This window comes from Mustelus asterias, chromosome 8 (genome assembly GCF_964213995.1).
Source record: "Mustelus asterias chromosome 8, sMusAst1.hap1.1, whole genome shotgun sequence".
NCBI lineage: Eukaryota > Metazoa > Chordata > Chondrichthyes > Carcharhiniformes > Triakidae > Mustelus > Mustelus asterias.
Window position 1 is genome coordinate 119894011 of NC_135808.1, and position 18286 is coordinate 119912296.

The 18286-nt window shown below is 45.4% G+C and overlaps 1 protein-coding gene across 1 annotated transcript in view; it reads left to right on the forward strand.

Moving 5' to 3' along the window:
• The window catches only part of abca4b (ATP-binding cassette, sub-family A (ABC1), member 4b), a 136857-nt gene that overhangs the window by 76418 nt on the left and 42153 nt on the right, over positions 1-18286 (forward strand). The window contains exons 24-27 of the mRNA XM_078218844.1: positions 829-1034; positions 2756-2795; positions 4910-4990; positions 16050-16339. Of these exons, the coding sequence (XP_078074970.1) occupies positions 829-1034; positions 2756-2795; positions 4910-4990; positions 16050-16339 (617 nt within the window). The remainder of the gene's footprint in view (positions 1-828; positions 1035-2755; positions 2796-4909; positions 4991-16049; positions 16340-18286) is intronic.

Sequence of the window (18286 nt, forward strand, 5' to 3'; positions counted from 1 at the left end):
TGTCATCATTTTAAACATCTCCATTAGGCCACCCCACAGCCACCTTCTGCTCGAGTTTGGGCAGATGGGATGTCGGTTTAACATCTGACAGTGCAGCACTCCCTCAGTAGTGCACTGGAATGTCCAACTGGACTATTGAGCTCAAGTCCTGAAGTGGGACGTGAGTTCAGAACTTTCTGACTCAGAGGTGAGAGAGCTCAAACAGATGGAAACTGTTTCTATATTAATTTTTCAAACTGTCGTTTGTAGCTTATATATTTTGATCTTTGTTATTAGCAATCAGCATCATACTCAAGGTGCTGACTGCAGTGGGAGACCCAGAGTGGATCATCAATATGAATGGATTGCCCTATTATAAAGATGACAGTGACTGTACTAAACTATAGATGGGCGACACGGTGGCACAGTGGTTAGCACTGCGGCCTCACAGCGCCAAGGACTCAGGTTCAATTCCAGCCTCAGGTGGCTGTCTGTGTGGAGTTTGCACATTCTCCCCATGTCTGCATGGGTTTCCTCCAGGTGCTCCAGTTTCCTCCCACAGTCCAAAGATGTGTAAGTTGAGTGGATTGTCCATGGTAAATTGCCCCTTAGTGTCCAAAGATGTACAGGTTAGGTTGATTGGCCATGCTAAATTGCTCTGTAGTGTCCGATGATTTGTAGGTTTGGGGGATTAGCGGGGTAAATATGGGGAGAGGGCCGGGTAAAGTGGGTGCAGAATCGCTGGGCCGAATTGCTCCTTCCGTCCTATAGGGATTCTCTGATAAACTTGAGGTAAATTGTAGTCTATAGCCTTTTACTGAAACCTTTATTGCTGTTTCTCTCCTACAGGTGATGTAGATGCCATTACAAATCTTATCAAACATCATGTTCCTGAGGCCAAGCTGATAGAAAATGTCGGTCAGGAGCTTTACTATCTGCTGCCCAGTAAAGACTTCAAACAGCGAGCCTACGCCAGCCTGTTCCGGGAAATCGAGGAGACCCTTCAGGATTTAGGCCTCAGCAGCTTTGGTGTGTCTGACTCATCACTGGAGGAGGTGAGGCTCACTCTTACTTATCACAAAAAACCCTTCTTTTTATCAAATCCTTGGCAGCTGACCTGCAATAATTTTCACCAGGAATTTCAAAAATTGCCTGTTGTCCGTTAAGTATGTTATTGCAAAGAAAGGATCTGAAATGAGGCTCACTCGTATTTTACGCCGCGGCAGTGACCCCTGAACCCACCTCTACTTGGCGGGGTCGCTTGCGGCCATTTCATGACCATCAGGCTGGTAACAGGCACAAGCTGGGACTTCTATTTGATTGGCTGGTGGCTCTCCAGCCTGAGCAGTGCGACTGGAAGCGGTGACCGCTGCTAGGACTGCGGACAGCCCTCGAAGAGCTGCCATGGCGCCGGCTTCGGGGTTTCAGACAGGCAGGCGGTGGTGAGGGGGCAGGTCAGGAACGTGGTCAGTGCTGGGGGTGTAGGGGTGGGGAGGGTAGGGGGGAAGGGTTGGGCATGCTGTGGGTTAGGGTGCAGAAACTACCTTCAGTGGGCCTCTTTAGGGTGCAAGGTGCCCAAACCACAGCTAACCCCCTCCCCCAAACACCCTGGCAACAAGGTCAACACTTGGCCCTGCCACCGGCTGCTGTGATCAAAACCACAGTGGAGGTGGGAGGAGACCCTTGAATAACCAATAATTGGCCAATTAAGAGTCTCAATTGGCACACAGGCGAGCGGGCTGTTAGTCTGCAAGGTCGCTGCTGGTTACTTCTCATGGTGCAGCAATGCGACGACTCTGATTGCTGTGAAATGCGATGCTGCATTGCTGCTTTGCAGCAGTTGTATGAAATGCATGATTTCGGGTTGGAACAGTCGATGCAAACGTTGGGTTTCACACCCATTGGGACATTGGCCCTGTTCCGAATTGTGAAGTGTTAGCTATTTAAAGATGCTGCTTGTATTCTTGTATGGCTTGTGTAGATTAGGGACGTGTTCCCTTGCATGTAGGAGATTAACGAGTGGTCGAGTTGAGGTGCTGAGTAAAGGAGCTGAGGGTATGTAGAATCATACAATCCCTGATGTGGAGATGCTGGCGTTGGACTGGGGTGGGCACCGTAAGAAGCCTCACAACACCAGGTTAAAGTCCAACGGGTTTATTTGGAATCATGAGCTTTCGGTGCACTGCCCCTTCATCATGTGAGTCACTTGATGAAGGAGCAGCGCTCTGAAAATTCATGATTCCAAATAAACCTGTTGGATTTTGACCTGGTGTTGTGTGTGAGGCTTCATCGAATCCCTACAAGTGCAGAAGGAGGCCATTTGGCCCATCAAGTCTGCACCGGCTCTCCGACAGAACATAGGTGTGTAGTTTATGGGGATTAGCGGGGTAAATACATGGGGTTACGGAAACGAAAGCTATTTCCTCTGGTCAGGGAATCCAGATCATGGGGTATAAGCTTAAAGTTAGAGCAAATCCATTCACAGAATCCGAAAATCCGACAGCACTGAAGGAGGCCAGTATGAAGTTAATTGGGCACAGTTTGCTTTGTCGAGTCAAATGGCACTTCAGATATCATCGTAACCAGCAGGAGTCCAGGCCGCCATTTGCTGAGCGGACAAGGTCAAAGTAACTACTCATCTAAGCTGCCTATCACTTGTCCTGACTGAGCTCAGTATTGGGTATTTTCCTTCTGAATAATGTTTTCAGATGAGATTTGCTTTGTGAAAGAGCTGAGAGGCACCGATAATCTAACACCATTGTTTGTTCATTTTCAGATATTCTTAAAGGCTACAGAAGATCCCCTGCACAGAACAGGTAGGCAAGGCATACCTGAGAATACCGAGACTGTGATTGATGTGGAACATGTCGGGTATAGAGGCTGTGCTTTTGATGAAGTTTAAATACAGCTTCAATAATGAACATGATTGCATTTATATAGCAGCCTTCTCAAGCTCAGGACTAATGTTCTTTCAGAGGTGCACGGCTGCGTAGCAACTCCCCCCCCCCCCCTCCCCCACGCACACACACACACACACACACAGGCTGAGCACAGGTCGGCCCCTTTAAATTACCACCCTTCACAACCACATTAAAAAAATTTAAAGGGGCAGTGCACTCAGTGTGGCGTGTGCACGTTCTCCTCGTGTCTGCGTGGGTTTCCTCCGGGTGCTCTGGTTTCCTCCCACAGTCCGGAAGGTGTGCTGGTTAGGTGCATTGGCCATGCTAAATTCTCCCTCAGTGTATCAGAACAGGTGCCAGAGTGTGGCGACTAGGTGATTTTCACAGTAACTTCATTGCAGTGTTAATGTAAGCCTACTTGTGACTAATAAATAAACTTAAAACTTAAGAAATGTCAATCTAGATTGTGGAGTGGAATGTGGTTTGAACCCATCACCTTCTTTCTCCAAGAGTGTTACTACTGAGCCTAATCTGACATCTTGCTGTGATCACTGTGACTTTATTTGAGTTACATCTTCTCTGTTGATGGTGAAGTGTGAGCTTACAAATTTATTTGATCTAGACTAGTATATCTAACGCCACATTGCAAATTAACGGAAGTAGAAATTTGCATCTTTTGCACAGTTAATTAGCTTCTGCTTAACAAAATAAAGACTCTGCCATTCCATCGTCTTTGGGAGAAGATATGTGCGCGGCAAAGGAAATAGTCAGGAACAGCCTACGGCTTTGCTTTTGCTGATGTTCTAGATGATTATAGAACTCTAACTGTGGATCTATAATGGAATATGTTGCACTGAAGCAACCTTAACCCTCAAAAATCCTGGAGATTATACATTACTGGCTGGACCTTGCTGGACAAGTTTAATTCACGTACCAAATCGGCCTGCAAATTCCAGGGCTCAGGGGGAATTTACTGTTCGATATATGCAGCTCCTCTGCTCATTTGACACAAATGCCATCACGTTCTTAGCCTTCCTGCTCCTTTCAACTACTTGCTGGTTTTGCACAATAATTGCTCATTAATCTCACCACTCTAAATTGGGTTTGATAATTAGCAGCATAAGTACTTTTTAATGATGTGACGAATGGTATTACAATGCCAGCATCCTCTCTGGCCCAGAAAATGAACAATGTCCCTTTCAGTCAGGTAAACTATAAGACTTTGAAAATGCCAAATTCAAAACAAAACATTACTTTTTATTTTTTTTTCTTCCTCTCTTCATCCTTTCCCTCTCTTTTCCTTTCTGTATTGAATTTGCAGCAACACTAATACGAGCTTTCTTCTCAGTTATTCCTATGTATCTTCCTTAATCTTTCAGTGAGATACAGAGAGGGCTCAATGCCCCATTGCCCTTGCTGCTGTTTTCAACAACTTGCAGGGGCAGCCATGTCTAGCTAATCGGGAATTCCCTCCAGCAAGATCTAACTAAGATCTAAATAAGATCTAACACAGTCTAAGTAATGCGGAATTCTGGCCAACAAGATCTAACTAAGATCTAAGATCTAACTAAGGGTGCCACGGTGGCACAGTGGTTCGCACTGCTCCCTCACAGCGCCTGGGACCCAGGTTCAATCCCGGCCTTGGGTCACTGTCTGTGCAGAGTTTGCACATTCTCCCCAAGTCTGCGTGGGTTTCCTCCGGTTTCCTCCCACAGTCCAAAGATGTGCAGGTTAGGTGGATTGGCCATGCTAAATTGACCCTAGTGTTAGGGGAATTAGCAGGGTAAATATGAGGGGTTACGAGAATAGGGCCTGGGTAGGATTGTGGTCGGTGCAGACTCAATGGGCCGAATGGCCTCCTTCTGCACTGTAGAGATTCTATGGTCTAACAAATTCTAATGAATAGGGAATTCCCTCCAGCAAGGTCTTGCCCAATGTATAATCTTGACCAAAAGTCAAACCACTAATTCACTTTACTAATAATTTCCTTAATCATTGTTCTTTTCTTTGCTAATCGTGATCTTTGCAAGACTCTCTAATACCGAGAAAATCTGAAGCAGGCCTTAGAGAGGAACGCAAGGCAACAGTTGTCAACGTTGAAGCTAATAATGGTGAGCACAAAGGAAGTTCGAATCATTCGGTCTCTTAATTCTACATTAAGACATAAAATATCAAACCACAATTTTGCTGAGCATGTATCAGTGTCTTCTGTGTCAATAGTTTTATCTCAAAATATGAATCCTGGATCATCCCTTCCTGGATATCCTATTCTCCTGCAGATTTCATTCTTAATTTATGTGCATATCTCTGACACCAATGTGCAAAGGTTCTTATAGTGGGCCGAATGGCCTCTTTCTGCGCAGTAACCATTCTATGATTCAATTTGACATGTTAATGTTCTTGGTACTTACATTGGAAATTTGGATATTTTTCACTGTCAGTCTCTGACACATAAACCTTTGGTATAGTGGGAAATGCCAAGTGGGGAATTATGTATACTCAAATGGGTAGGTAAGATTGGATGGCATGGTGGCACAGTGGTTACCACTGCCGCCTCACACGCCAGGGTTCGATTCCCAGATTGGGTCACTGTCTGTGCGGAGTCTGCACATTCTCCCTGTGTCTGCGTGGGTTTCCTCCGGGTGCCCCGGTTTCCTCCCACAGTCCGAAAGACGTGCTGGTTTGATTCATTGGCCATGCCAAATTCTCCCTCAGTGTACCCGAACAGGTGCCGGAGTGTGGTGACTAGGGGATTCTCACAGTAACTTCATTGCAGTGTTATGTGACTAATAAATAAACGTAACTTAATTTTTCTTTTGGTCCCAGCTGCATAAACTTATAAAGCTACATTCATCCCATAATTAATTACTGTATCAAATTTTGAATAAAAAATCAGATTCTTGATTCAACAAGCAAGTTAACTAATTTTTTTTTGAGTTCCCATTTTGGTTATCGACATTTCTGATCTTGCCCTTTGAACTCAGTTCCCGACACTATCTGTGATGGAAACCAGTGCAGCAGTTCAAAAGTCATTACGACACATCTACAAACATTACAGTTCCAAAATCTCTGGCCCGACTACAAGAAAAACAAATCCCTTCATAATGAATGGCGTTGAGAATGTGTTCCCCCCCCCCATCACCACCACAGAAATCATTCTTCAGAACAGCTCTGCTGACTGGGAAAGAAAGGTAATTATGGGGCATTAAATTTAATAACTTCCACATTATTAATGGAGGAGCTAATCGCTACTTCTTTGGATTTTGCTCTCCAAGCTTTTAAAGCCCTCAAAAGTTTACTTCAAAGGATGAAATACCAGGAGTTGGACTAAGCACCTTACCAACAATAGACGATGCCAGTTGCCAACACACCACAGTCTATGTCCATGACAAAAATCACAAGTTACTGACTATACCACACTGTACAGCTCAAAAATATCACCAGGAAGGGCACAATTATTTATCCTATTAGATGAAGGATACCAATTAAAGAATCATAGAATCCCTGCAGTGCAGAAGAGGGCCATTCAGCCCATCAAGCTTGCACCGACAACAATCCCACCCATGCCCCATCCCCATAACCCCTCCATATTTACCTTGCTAGACCCCCTGACACTAAGGTGGAATTTAGCATGGCCAATCAACCTAACCTGCACATCTTTGGACTGTGGGAGGAAACCGGAGCACTCGGAGGAAACCCACGCAGACACGGGGAGAATGTGTAGACTCCACACAGACAGTAACCCGAGGCCGGAATTGAACCCGGGTCCCTGGCACTGTGAGGCAGCAGTACTAACCACTCTGTCACCGTGCCGCCCCTAACATCAATGAGTTGAGTTTTAAAAATGTACAAAATCACTAGATAAACCAAAGCCCGATTGTAGTCCTGTTAGTGAGTTTCTGGACGTATGCAGCCTTGACATTGTGCAACAGTTCCCATTCTGTCTGGTACACCAGCCAGCGTGGGTATCTCTGACATCTGGGGCTGAATTTTCCTGGTCCATGCTGGCAGGTTTGGAAGCAAGGATGGCCAGGAAAATGGCGACAGTCAGGACGGATGGCTCCCCAATGCATTCCCAAGACCAGGGAAGTTTCTCACTGGTGGGCTAGGAATAGAATTGGATGAAGCAGGAAGCCAGTTAACATCGTTAAGATTGCTATTAGGGGGGTGCTTTTGGAGCTTCGCTGGTATTTTGCCACCAACCAAGCCACCTCCTCACCATGTCCGGAGGCTGCCAGCTCACGAGAGAGGGCCCTGCCGGAACCAAAGGCTCCATGCCCCATGGACAGAGCAGCAGGCTGGAGAGGACCCACTTGTAGCCCTAACGTTTCCCTCGGAGAATTTCCCCTTCACTCTGAGGAGCCCAGAAGCTTCGGCCCCGATCATTTTTTATTTGCCTCCACACCTCTGAAGGTGCCTCCATGTTGAAGCGCCATCACAGCCTTGAACTGCCTCAGGGTCACCCGCCTCAATCAAGGCTGGCAAAACTCCAGAGCTGTCAGTAATTGGGCCAGCAGCGTGGAGGGCCTGCTAGCCACCCTTAATGGAGGTGGCCAATTAGGGGGAATATTACCCTGCTGGTTCCCGGGCTTGGGACCCCCATGTGCTGCCACAGTGTTGCACTCAATCAGAAGTGTGTAGCTGCAGAGTTCATGCAATGATGTCAATGCTCCTGCCAGTGTATAAGTATACTGAAGTGTTTCTTTGTCCAATTATCCATCCTTGCCTCCTCTACTGAAGCTAGTAATGCAGCTCAGTATTGGTACCGCCCATTATTCATGTGTTGAGTATTTGGTTATAGAGGGGCATCATGGCCGAAGCCTAATGTCCACATACAGACACTTCTCCTCCTCCCTCGCCCTAAGAGGGTGTTGGCCACCATCCAACTTCCATTGGATTGGTCCGTTATTATGCTTGACAAGGTATTGTAGTGGTTTGCCTTTGCCTTCTGCAGAATGGCTGACCAGGAGTCTCTCCCACTCTTGCCGTCTGTCATCAGGCACAGTGAGAAGTCTCACAACACCAGGTTAAAGTTCAACAGATTTATTTGGAATCACGAGCTTTCGGAGCACTGCTCCTTCATCAGGTGAGTCCATCCGCTCCGAAAGCTTGTGATATCAAATAAACCTGTGGGAGGCGAGGGAAGAGATATCTGGGGCTGAATTTTCCTGGTCCATGCTGGCAGGTTTGGAAGCAAGCCCCAGATAAACCTGTGGGAGGCGAGGGAAGAGATTGCAGAGCCTCTGGCGATGATCTTTGCGTCGTTGATGGAGACGGGGGAGGTGCTGGAGGATTGGAGGATTGCAGATGTGGTCCCTATTTTCAAGAAGGGGAATAGGGATAGTCCAGGAAATTACCGACCAGTGAGTCTAACCTCAGTGGTTGGTAAGCTGATAGAGAAGATCCTGAGGGACAAGATTTATGAGCATTTAGAGAGGTTTAGTATGCTCAAGAATACTCAGCATGGCTTTGTCAAAGGCAGATCGTGCCTTATGAGCCTGGTGGAGTTCTTCGAAAATGTGACTAAACACATTGACGAAGGGAAAGCGGTAGATGTGATTTATATGGATTTTAGCAAGGCGTTCGATAAGATCCCCCATGCAAGGCTTCTAGAAAAAGTGAGAGGGCATGGGATCCAAGGGGCTGCTGCCCTGTGGATCCAGAACTGGCTTGCCCAAAGGAGGCAGAGAGTGGGTATAGATGGGTCTTTTTCTAAATGAAGGTCGGTCACCAGTGGTGTGCCCCAGGGATCTGTTCTGGGACCCTTGCTGTTTGTCATTTTCATAAATGACCTGGATGAGGAAGTGGAGGGATGGGTTGGTAAGTTTGCCGACGACACAAAGGTTGGTGGGGTTGTGGATAGTCTGGAGGGATGTCAGAATTTACAGAGGGACATAGATAGGATGCAAGACTGGGCGGAGAAGTGGCAGATGGACTTCAACCCAGATAAATGCGTAGTGGTCCATTTTGGCAGGTCAAATGGGATGAAGGAGTACAATATAAAGGGAGAGACTCTTAGTACTGTAGAGGATAAGAAGGACCTTGGGGTCCGTGTCCATAGGACTCTAAAATCGGCCCCGCAGGTGGAGGAGGTGGTTAAGAAGGCGTATGGTGTGCTGGCCTTTATCAATTGAGGGATTGAGTTTAGGAGTCCGGGGATAATGATGCAGCTATATAAGACCCTCGTCAGACCCCACTTGGAGTACTGTGCTCAGTTCTGGTCGCCTCATTACAGGAAGGATGTGGAAAAGATTGAAAGGGTGCAGAGGAGATTTACAAGGATGTTGCCTGGATTGAGTGGTATGCCTTATGAGGATAGGCTGAGGGAGCTCGGTCTTTTCTCCTTGGAGAGACGTAGGATGAGAGGAGACCTAATAGAGGTATATAAGATGTTGAGAGGCATAGATCGGGTGGACTCTCAGAGGCTTTTTCCCAGGGTGGAAATGGCTGCGACGAGAGGACACCGGTTTAAGGTGCTGGGGGGTAGGTACGGGGGAGATGTTGGGGGAAGTTTTTCACTCAGAGGGTGGTGGGTGAGTGGAATCGGCTGCCGTCAGTGGTGGTGGAGACAAACTCAATAGGGTCTTTTAAGAGTACATGGGACTTAATAGGATGGAGGGTTATAGGTAGGCCTAAAAGGTAGGGATATGTTCGGCACAACTTGTGGGGCTGAAGGGCCTGTTTTGTTATGTAGTTTTTCTATGTTTCTTCTATGTTTCTAAACCTGTTGGACTTTAACCTGGTGTGGTGAGACCTCTTACTGTGCCCACCCTAGCCCAATGCCGGCATCTCCGCATCATGGCTGCCATCAACACCACAAACCGTACTCACCTGATGAAGGAGCAGCGCTCCAAAAGCTCATGATTCCAAATAAACCTGTTGGACTTTAAGCTGATGTTGTGAGACTTCTTACTGTGCCCAGCCCAGTCCAGCATCTCCATATCACGATCAGACACATTGGCCACGATAAGAATGCACCTTCCATGGTCCTAAAGCCCTGAAATTTAATTTGAACTCATAGCTGTTGGTTCAGAGATGGGGACACAACCACCGTACCACAAGACCTCAGGCACTTCTGGTTAGTGTCGAGGACTGAGAACCCTGGCAGATTTTTATTTTTCTCTCCTTAATCCAAAGTCTGAGGGTATTGCCGCTGTGAATGAGATGAGCTATGTCAGTGCAGTGCAGGAACCGGTCTTTCCCCATGTGAAGAGTTTGGCGTCTCTCTAAATAAACCTGCTGAGCCATCAGGCAAGGCGTGCCTTTCCTTTAATCGTTATCCACAACATTATCTTTACCCCAGGAAGAACACCCTCTCATCATCTGGAAAATAATCATTTCAGAAACGTCTGGTGCAAAAGACACTTTTAAGTGATACTCAAGTTAAATGGAAGAACAAAAGGGTTATGGAACCGGGATGTCTCATTGATGTGACGATGTGTAATTACATGTGTGCCTAATTATTAGGTTGTCAGACATATACTTGCGTGAAAGCGCAAAATAACATGTTTGATAACCAGCAAATGTAATCACATTGAAATGTCATTTCAAAACTCGAAAGGGGAAGGAATAATTTTGGTACAAAGCATATTCCCTTTTATATATTAAATTGTCAATTTTCACTTGATAGGTACAGAACTTGAAAACTGCTGAGAAGAGAGACATGGTACTGACACTTTTCATTAATCGCAGTCGACTTAACAACCAATCAGCACCATGCTCTCCTGTGGTATAAATTGTTGTGATCATTTGAAATTTGGCATTCTTATGTTTGTCCTGATGAGTACAAAATGAAAAACTTCAGCAGCATGTCTCTCTTTTCAGCAACATTTATTGTCATCTTTATTCCTGCCCATCGCGTCTGTCCTTTCCGTTTGCTATTTTATATACCTGGCGGTCACCTCACTCCAAAGTCAATTTTTCCCAGCTTTTCTGCGGGGAACATTGTCTCGCCCCTCTTCACTATTTCATTTGTTTACTTCATCAGTTTCCATTGAGTTCCTGATTTCCAAGTTTACCATTGCATTAAAACAGAATTGATACCTGAAGAAAAGTATCATCCGCCTCAGCCTTCAGATAGGTTCTCATCCGCTCCCAGGTTTTAGCATGGATCCTCATTGCTTTCAAGTGAAATAATTCAGGGAGGCAGGTGGCACAGTGGTATTATCGCTGGGCTAGTGATCCAGAGACCCCAGGTAATGCTCTGGGGTCCCGGGTTTGAATCCCACCATGGCAGATGGTGAAATTTGAATTCAATAAAAATCTGGAACTAAAAGTCTAACGATTATCGTAAAAAGCCATCTGGTTCATTAATGTCCTTTAGGGAAGGAAATCTGCCATCCTTACCTGCTCTGGCCTACATGTGACTCCAGATCCACAGCAATGTGGTTGACTCCTAAATGCCCACAGAGATAATCAATAAACTTAATTTATTATTGTCACATGTATTGGTATACAATGAAAAATATTGTTTCTTGCGCACGAGACAGACAAAGCATACCATACATAGAGAAGGAAAGGAGAGAGTGCAAAATGTAGTGTTACAGTCATAGCTAGGGTGTAGAGAAAGATCAACTTAATGCGAGGTAGGTCCATTCAAAAGTCTGATGGCAGCAGGGAAGAAGCTGTTTTTAAGTCGGTTGTTACATGATCTCAGACTTTTAGATCTTTTTCCCGATGGAAGAAGGTGGAAGAGAGAATGTCCAGGGTGCGTGTGTCCTTGATTATGCTGGCTGCTTTTATGGAGTCATAGAGGTTTACAGCATGGAAACAGGCCCTTCGGCCCAACTTGTCCATGCTGCCCTTTTTTTAAAAACCCCTAAGCTAGTCCCAATTGCCCGCATTTGGCCCATATCCCTCTATCCCGATCTTACCCATGTAACTGTCTAAATGCTTTTTAAAAGACAAAATTGTCCCCGCCTCTACTACCTCAGGCAACTTGTTCCAGACACTCACCACCCTCTGTGTGAAAAAATTGCCTCTCTGGACACTTTTGTATCTCTCCCCTCTCACCTTAAATCTATGCCCTCTAGTTTTAGACTCCCCTACCTTTGGGAAAAGAACATAAGAACATAAGAAATAGGAGCAGGAGTAGGCCATCTAGCCCCTCGAGCCTGCCCCGCCATTCAATAAGATCATGGCTGATCTGACGTGGATCAGTACCACTTACCCGCCTGATCCCCATAACCCTTAATTCCCTTACCGCTCAGGAATCCGTCCATCCGCGCTTTAAACATATTCAGCGAGGTAGCCTCCACCACCTCAGTGGGCAGAGAATTCCAGAGATTCACCACCCTCTGGGAGAAGAAGTTCCTCCTCAACTCTGTCTTAAACCGACCCCCCTTTATTTTGAGGCTGTGTCCTCTAGTTTTAACTTCCTTACTAAGTGGAAAGAATCTCTCCGCCTCCACCCTATCCAGCCCCCGCATTATCTTATAAGTCTCCATAAGATCCCCCCTCATCCTTCTAAACTCCAACGAGTACAAACCCAATCTCCTCAGCCTCTCCTCATAATCCAAACCCCTCATCTCCGGTATCAACCTGGTGAACCTTCTCTGCACTCCCTCCAATGCCAATATATCCTTCCTCATATAAGGGGACCAATACTGCACACAGTATTCCAGCTGCGGCCTCACCAATGCCCTGTACAGGTGCATCAAGACATCCCTGCTTTTATATTCTATCCCCCTCGCAATATAGGCCAACATCCCATTTGCCTTCTTGATCACCTGTTGTACCTGCAGACTGGGCTTTTGCGTCTCATGCACAAGGACCCCCAGGTCCCTTTGCACGGTAGCATGTTTTAATTTGTTTCCATTGAGATAGTAATCCCATTTGTTATTATTTCCTCCAAAGTGTATAACCTCGCATTTCTCAACGTTATACTCCATTTGCCATATCCTCGCCCACTCACTCAGCCTGTCCAAATCTCTCTGCAGATCTTCTCCGTCCTCCACACGATTCACTTTTCCACTTATCTTTGTGTCATCTGCAAACTTCGTTACCCTACACTCCGTCCCCTCCTCCAGATCATCTATATAAATGGTAAACAGTTGCGGCCCGAGTACCGATCCCTGCGGCACGCCACTAGTTACCTTCCTCCAACCGGAAAAACACCCATTTATTCCGACTCTTTGCTTCCTGTCGGATAGCCAGTCCCCAATCCACTTTAACACACTACCCCCAATTCCGTGTGCCCTAATCTTCTTCAGCAGCCTTTTATGGGGCACCTTATCAAACGCCTTTTGGAAATCCAAAAACACCGCATCCACCGGTTCTCCTCCATCAACCGCCCTCGTCACATCTTCATAAAAATCCAACATGTTCGTCAAGCACGACTTTCCCCTCATGAATCCATGCTGCGTCTGATTGATCGAACCATTTCTATCCAGATGCCCTGCTATCTCCTCTTTAATAATGGATTCCAGCATTTTCCCTACTACAGATGTTAAGCTGACCGGCCTATAGTTACCCGCCTTTTGTCTCCTTCCTTTTTTAAACAGCGGCGTAACATTAGCCGTTTTCCAATCAACCGGCACTACCCCAGAATGCAACGAGTTTTGATAAATAATCACTAACGCATCCACTATTACCTCTGACATTTCTTTCAATACCCTGGGATGCATTCCATCCGGACCCGGGGACTTGTCCACCTTCAGTCCCATTAGTCTACCCAGCACTGCCTCTCTGGTAACATTAATCGTATTAAGTATTTCTCCTGCTGCCAACCCTCTATCGTTAATATTTGGCAAACTATTTGTGTCCTCCACCGTGAAGACCGACACAAAAAACGTATTTAAAGACTCAGCCATATCCTCATTTCCCACTATTAACTCCCCCCTCTCGTCCTCCAAGGGTCCAACATTCACTCTAGCCACTCTATTCCTTTTTATATATTTATAAAAACTTTTACTATCATTTTTTATATTAATTGCTAGCCTAGCTTCATAGTCTATCCTTCCTTTCTTTATCGCTTTCTTAGTCTCTCTTTGTTGTTTCTTAAATTTTTCCCAATCACTTGTTTCTCCACGATTTTTGGCCACTCTGTACGCAGCTGTTTTTATTTTAATACTCTCCTTTATTTCCTTCGTTATCCACGGCTGGTTCTCCCTTTTCTTACAATCCTTGTTTTTTGCTGGAATATATTTTTGCTGAGAACTGAAAAGGATCTCCTTAAAAATCCTCCACTGTTCCTCAGCTATCCTACCTGCCAGCCTGCTCTCCCAGTCTACCTTAGCCAATTCATCCCTCATCCTATCATATTTCCCTCTGTTCAAACAGAGGACACTGGTTTGAGATCAAACTTTCTCCTCTTCCATCTGAATCAGAAATTCGACCATATTGTCAAAGATATTGACTATGTAGCTGATCTATGTCCCTCATTATTTTATAGACCTCGATAATATCACCCTCAGCCTTCTGCGCTCCAGAGAAAAAAATCCCAGTCTATTCAGCCTCTCCTTATAACTCAATCCATCAAGCCCCGGTAGCATCCTAGTAAATCTTTTCTGCACTCTTTCTAGTTTAATAATATCCTTTCTATAATAGGGTGACCAGAACTGCACACAGTATTCCAATTGTGGTCTTGCCTTACTTTTCCGTGGCAGCAGGAAGTGTAGACAGAGTTAATGGATGGGGGCTAGTTTGAGTGATGGACTGGGCTTCGTTCACAGCCCTTTGTAGTTTCTTGCAGTCTTGGACAGAGCAGGACCCATACCAAGCTGTGATACAACCAGAAAGAATGTTTTCTATGGTGTATCTGTAGAAGTTGGTGAGAGTCGTAGCTGACATGCCAAATTTCCCACCCACATCTCATGAATAAAAAAAAATAGCATTTTGTGTGGAATTTATTTAACATCTTTTGGATGTTGGAGCCTTTAATGTGTATTATATGGTACACTGAGCTACCTATTCCTAAATAGATTTATCATCTGATATCCTCATCATCATCATTCTGGTTGCACCCACATCTCCTGAAGATAATCGGGAAGCAGAATACTGCAGATGCTGGAAATCTCAGAACTAATACCTCCCATTTTTATTTCCTTCTTCAATTAGATTGCTGGCCTATCACACATTCCCAATTTCCTTCACTGCCTTCATATTGTCATGGGTATGAAATTCCTGCTCTACATTTGTCTGTCTCTTTCTCTCTCTCCTTCTTTCAAGCTGTTCTCAAAACAAACCTCTTTGACCAAGCTTTTAGTCTCCTGTCCGAATATCAACTGAAGTGTCTCGGTGAGAAGTTTTGTTCGTGAACACTTCTGGGATGCACCTCGAGCTGTTTTACTGTGTTAGAGGTGCTATATAAATGCTGCTAATAACCATGCCGACAGCCATGAAGGAGAACGAAGATTTCTCAAAGACTTTGTCACTTCAAGAGAGAAATTGCCATAAACTGGTGGGGGAGTTAGGAAATGCAGTCGAGTTGTGTGTTTTATAGGAAGGAAGTGGAGAAAGGAGGAGAAGATTAAAAAGGCTGAAAGTTCTGCTCCCAGTGGTAGAATGGGGGAGGGAGGAGCGCGAGGCGTACAAGGCAGGCCAGGAATGAAGGGCTCAGGCAAGGCCAGAAGTATGAAGGAGGCCTTGGACAGGCCACGAAAGGATTTATAGATGAGAAACAATATTTTGAATCAATGAACTAAGAGACAGAGAGTCAAGTAATGAAAGCAAATTACTGCGGATGCTGGAATCTGAAACCAAAAGGGAAAATGCTGGAAAATCTCAGCAGGTCTGGCAGCATCTGTAAGGAGAGGAAAGAGCTGATGTTTCCAATCCAGACGACTCTTCGTCAAAGCTTATTTTGACAAAGGGTCATCTGGACTCGAAAAGTCAGCTCTTTCCTCTCCTTACAGATCAGGAGTCAATTTGGGAGGGGGATCAGGATATTGAATTTGATGATCAGCCGTGATCGTAATGAATGGCAGAGCAGGCTCAAAGGGCCGAATGGCCTCCTCCTGCTCCTATTTTCTTTGTTTCTATTTAATATAAATCGGAAAACTTTGGAAAACTTGTGACTAAATGAAGGACAGATATTCACTTCTGTATTTGTTCCTAATTTATATTGTTCAATTGATCAAATAATAAGATTAAACCTCATAAATAAAACCAATATCTTTCCAATGTTTTGTCGAAAAATTGAAATGTTGGCAATATTTTAAATCTGTTCAGCCTCCAAAGCAACTTCCCAGAATGGACAAGATCCGGAGAAAAGGCAAAGTTGTGAAAGGAAACCATCGGCTTCTGAGGGAAAAGCGAATGGGGAACCACCGGCGGGAAGCACAGATCCCGCCACTGCTGGGGCTTCCGAGCCTACAATCGACAAGCAGGAACTGGCTGCAAACGATGGCAAAGGCTCCAGGCAGATTAAAGGTTCAGAACTGATCAAACAACAGTTCAAGGCATTGTTTATCAAAAGATTCAACCACGCTATTCGCAGTCAGAAGGACTTCTTGGCACAGGTACAATGAAAAGTATCAGGCCCAGGCTGATCTAAGTTGTTCCCAGGATGTGCTTTTGCCTTGAGCAGTGTTGTAGTGCGTTGTAACTTAACAAATGAAGACTGCAGTAGCTTCCAATAGCACAAGAAAAGTTACACAGGGGCTTGTCCTGTGTAAACAGAAGGAGCATGTCCATGCATTGCGTCTTTTACAGCTAAACCAAGTTTGGGGTCAGCCATTCCCATGTTCATTCCCCATGGCAATGCCTTCACCAATCTTTTCGATATATAAAAGGTAAGAGAGAGGCAAAAATAGCCATTGGACCACTGGAAAATGAGGCTGGAGAAGTAATAATAGGAAACAAAGCAATGGCAGAGGAACTGAGTAGTCACTTTGCATCAGTCTTCACAGTGGAAGACACCAGTGGGATGCCAGAGCTCCGGGAGAGTCAGGGGGCACAGGTGAGTGTAGTGGCCATCACTAAGGAGAAGGTTCTGGGGAAACTGAAAGGTCTGAAGGTGGATAAATCACCTGGACCGGATGGACTACACCCCAGGGTTCTAAAAGCGATAACTGAGGAAATTGTGGAGGCATTGGTGGTGATCTTTCAGGAATCACTGGAGGCAGGGAGGGTACCAGAGGACTGGAAAGTAGCTAATGTAACACCGCTGTTTAAGAAGGGAGGGAGGCAGCAGATGGGAAATTATAGGCCGGTTAACCTGACTTTGGTCACTGGCAAGATTTTAGAGTCCATTATTAAAGATGAGATCGCAGAGTACTTGGAAGTGCATGATAAAGTAGGACTGAGTCAGCACGGCTTCGTCAAGGGGAGGTCATGTCTGACAAATCTGTTAGAGTTCTTTGAGGAGGTAACAAGGAAGTTAGATAAAGGAGAACCAGTGGACGTGATTTATTTAGATTTCCAGAAGGCCTTTGACAAGGTGTCGTATTGGGTACTGTTAAATAAATTAAGTGCCCATGATGTTACGGGTAAGATCTTGGCATGGATAGAGGATTGGTTGACTGGCAGAAGGCAGAGAGTGGGGGTAAAGGGGTCTTTTTCAGGATGGCAGCTGGTGACTAGTGGTGTGCCTCAGGGGGTCAGTGCTGGGACCACAACTTTTCACAATATACATTAACGATTTGGAGGAAGGAACAGAAGGTACTGTTGTTAAGTTTGCAAATGATACAAAGTTATGTAGAGGGGCAGGTAGTATTGAGGAAGTAGGGAGGCTGCAGAGGGATTTGGACAGGTTCGGAGAGTGGGCAAAGAAGTGGCAGATGGAATAACATGTGGAAAAATGTGAAGTTATGCACTTTGGAAGAAGGAATGGAGGCATAGACTATTTTCTATATGGGAAAATGCTTAGGAAATCAGAAACACAAAGGGACTTGGGAGTCATTGTTCAAGATTCTCTTAAGATTAACGTGCAGGTTCAGTCGGCAGTTAGGAAGGCAAATGCAATCTTAGCATTCATGTCAAGAGGGCTAGAATACAAGAGCAGTGATGTACTTCTGAGGCTGCATAAGGCTCTGGTCAGACCCCATTTGGAGTATTGTGAGCAGTTTTGGGCCCCATATCTAAGGAAGGATGTGCTGGCCTTGGAAGGGGTCCAGAGGAGATTCACAAGAATGATCCCTGAAACGAAGAGCTTGTCATATGAGGAACGGTTGAGGACTCTGGGTCTGTATTCGTTGGAGTTTAGAAGGATGAGGGGGGATCTTATTGAAACTTACAGGATACAGCGAGGCCTGGATAGAGTGGACGTGGAGAGGATGTTTCCACTAGAAGGAAAAACTAGAACCAGAGGGCACAACCTCAGGCTAAAGGGACGATCCTTTAAAACAGAAATGAGGAGGAATTTCTTCAGCCAGAGAGTGGTGAATCTGTGGAATTCTTTGCCGCAGAAGACTGTGGAGGCCAGATCATTGAGTGTCTTTAAGACAAAGATAGATAGATTCTTAATT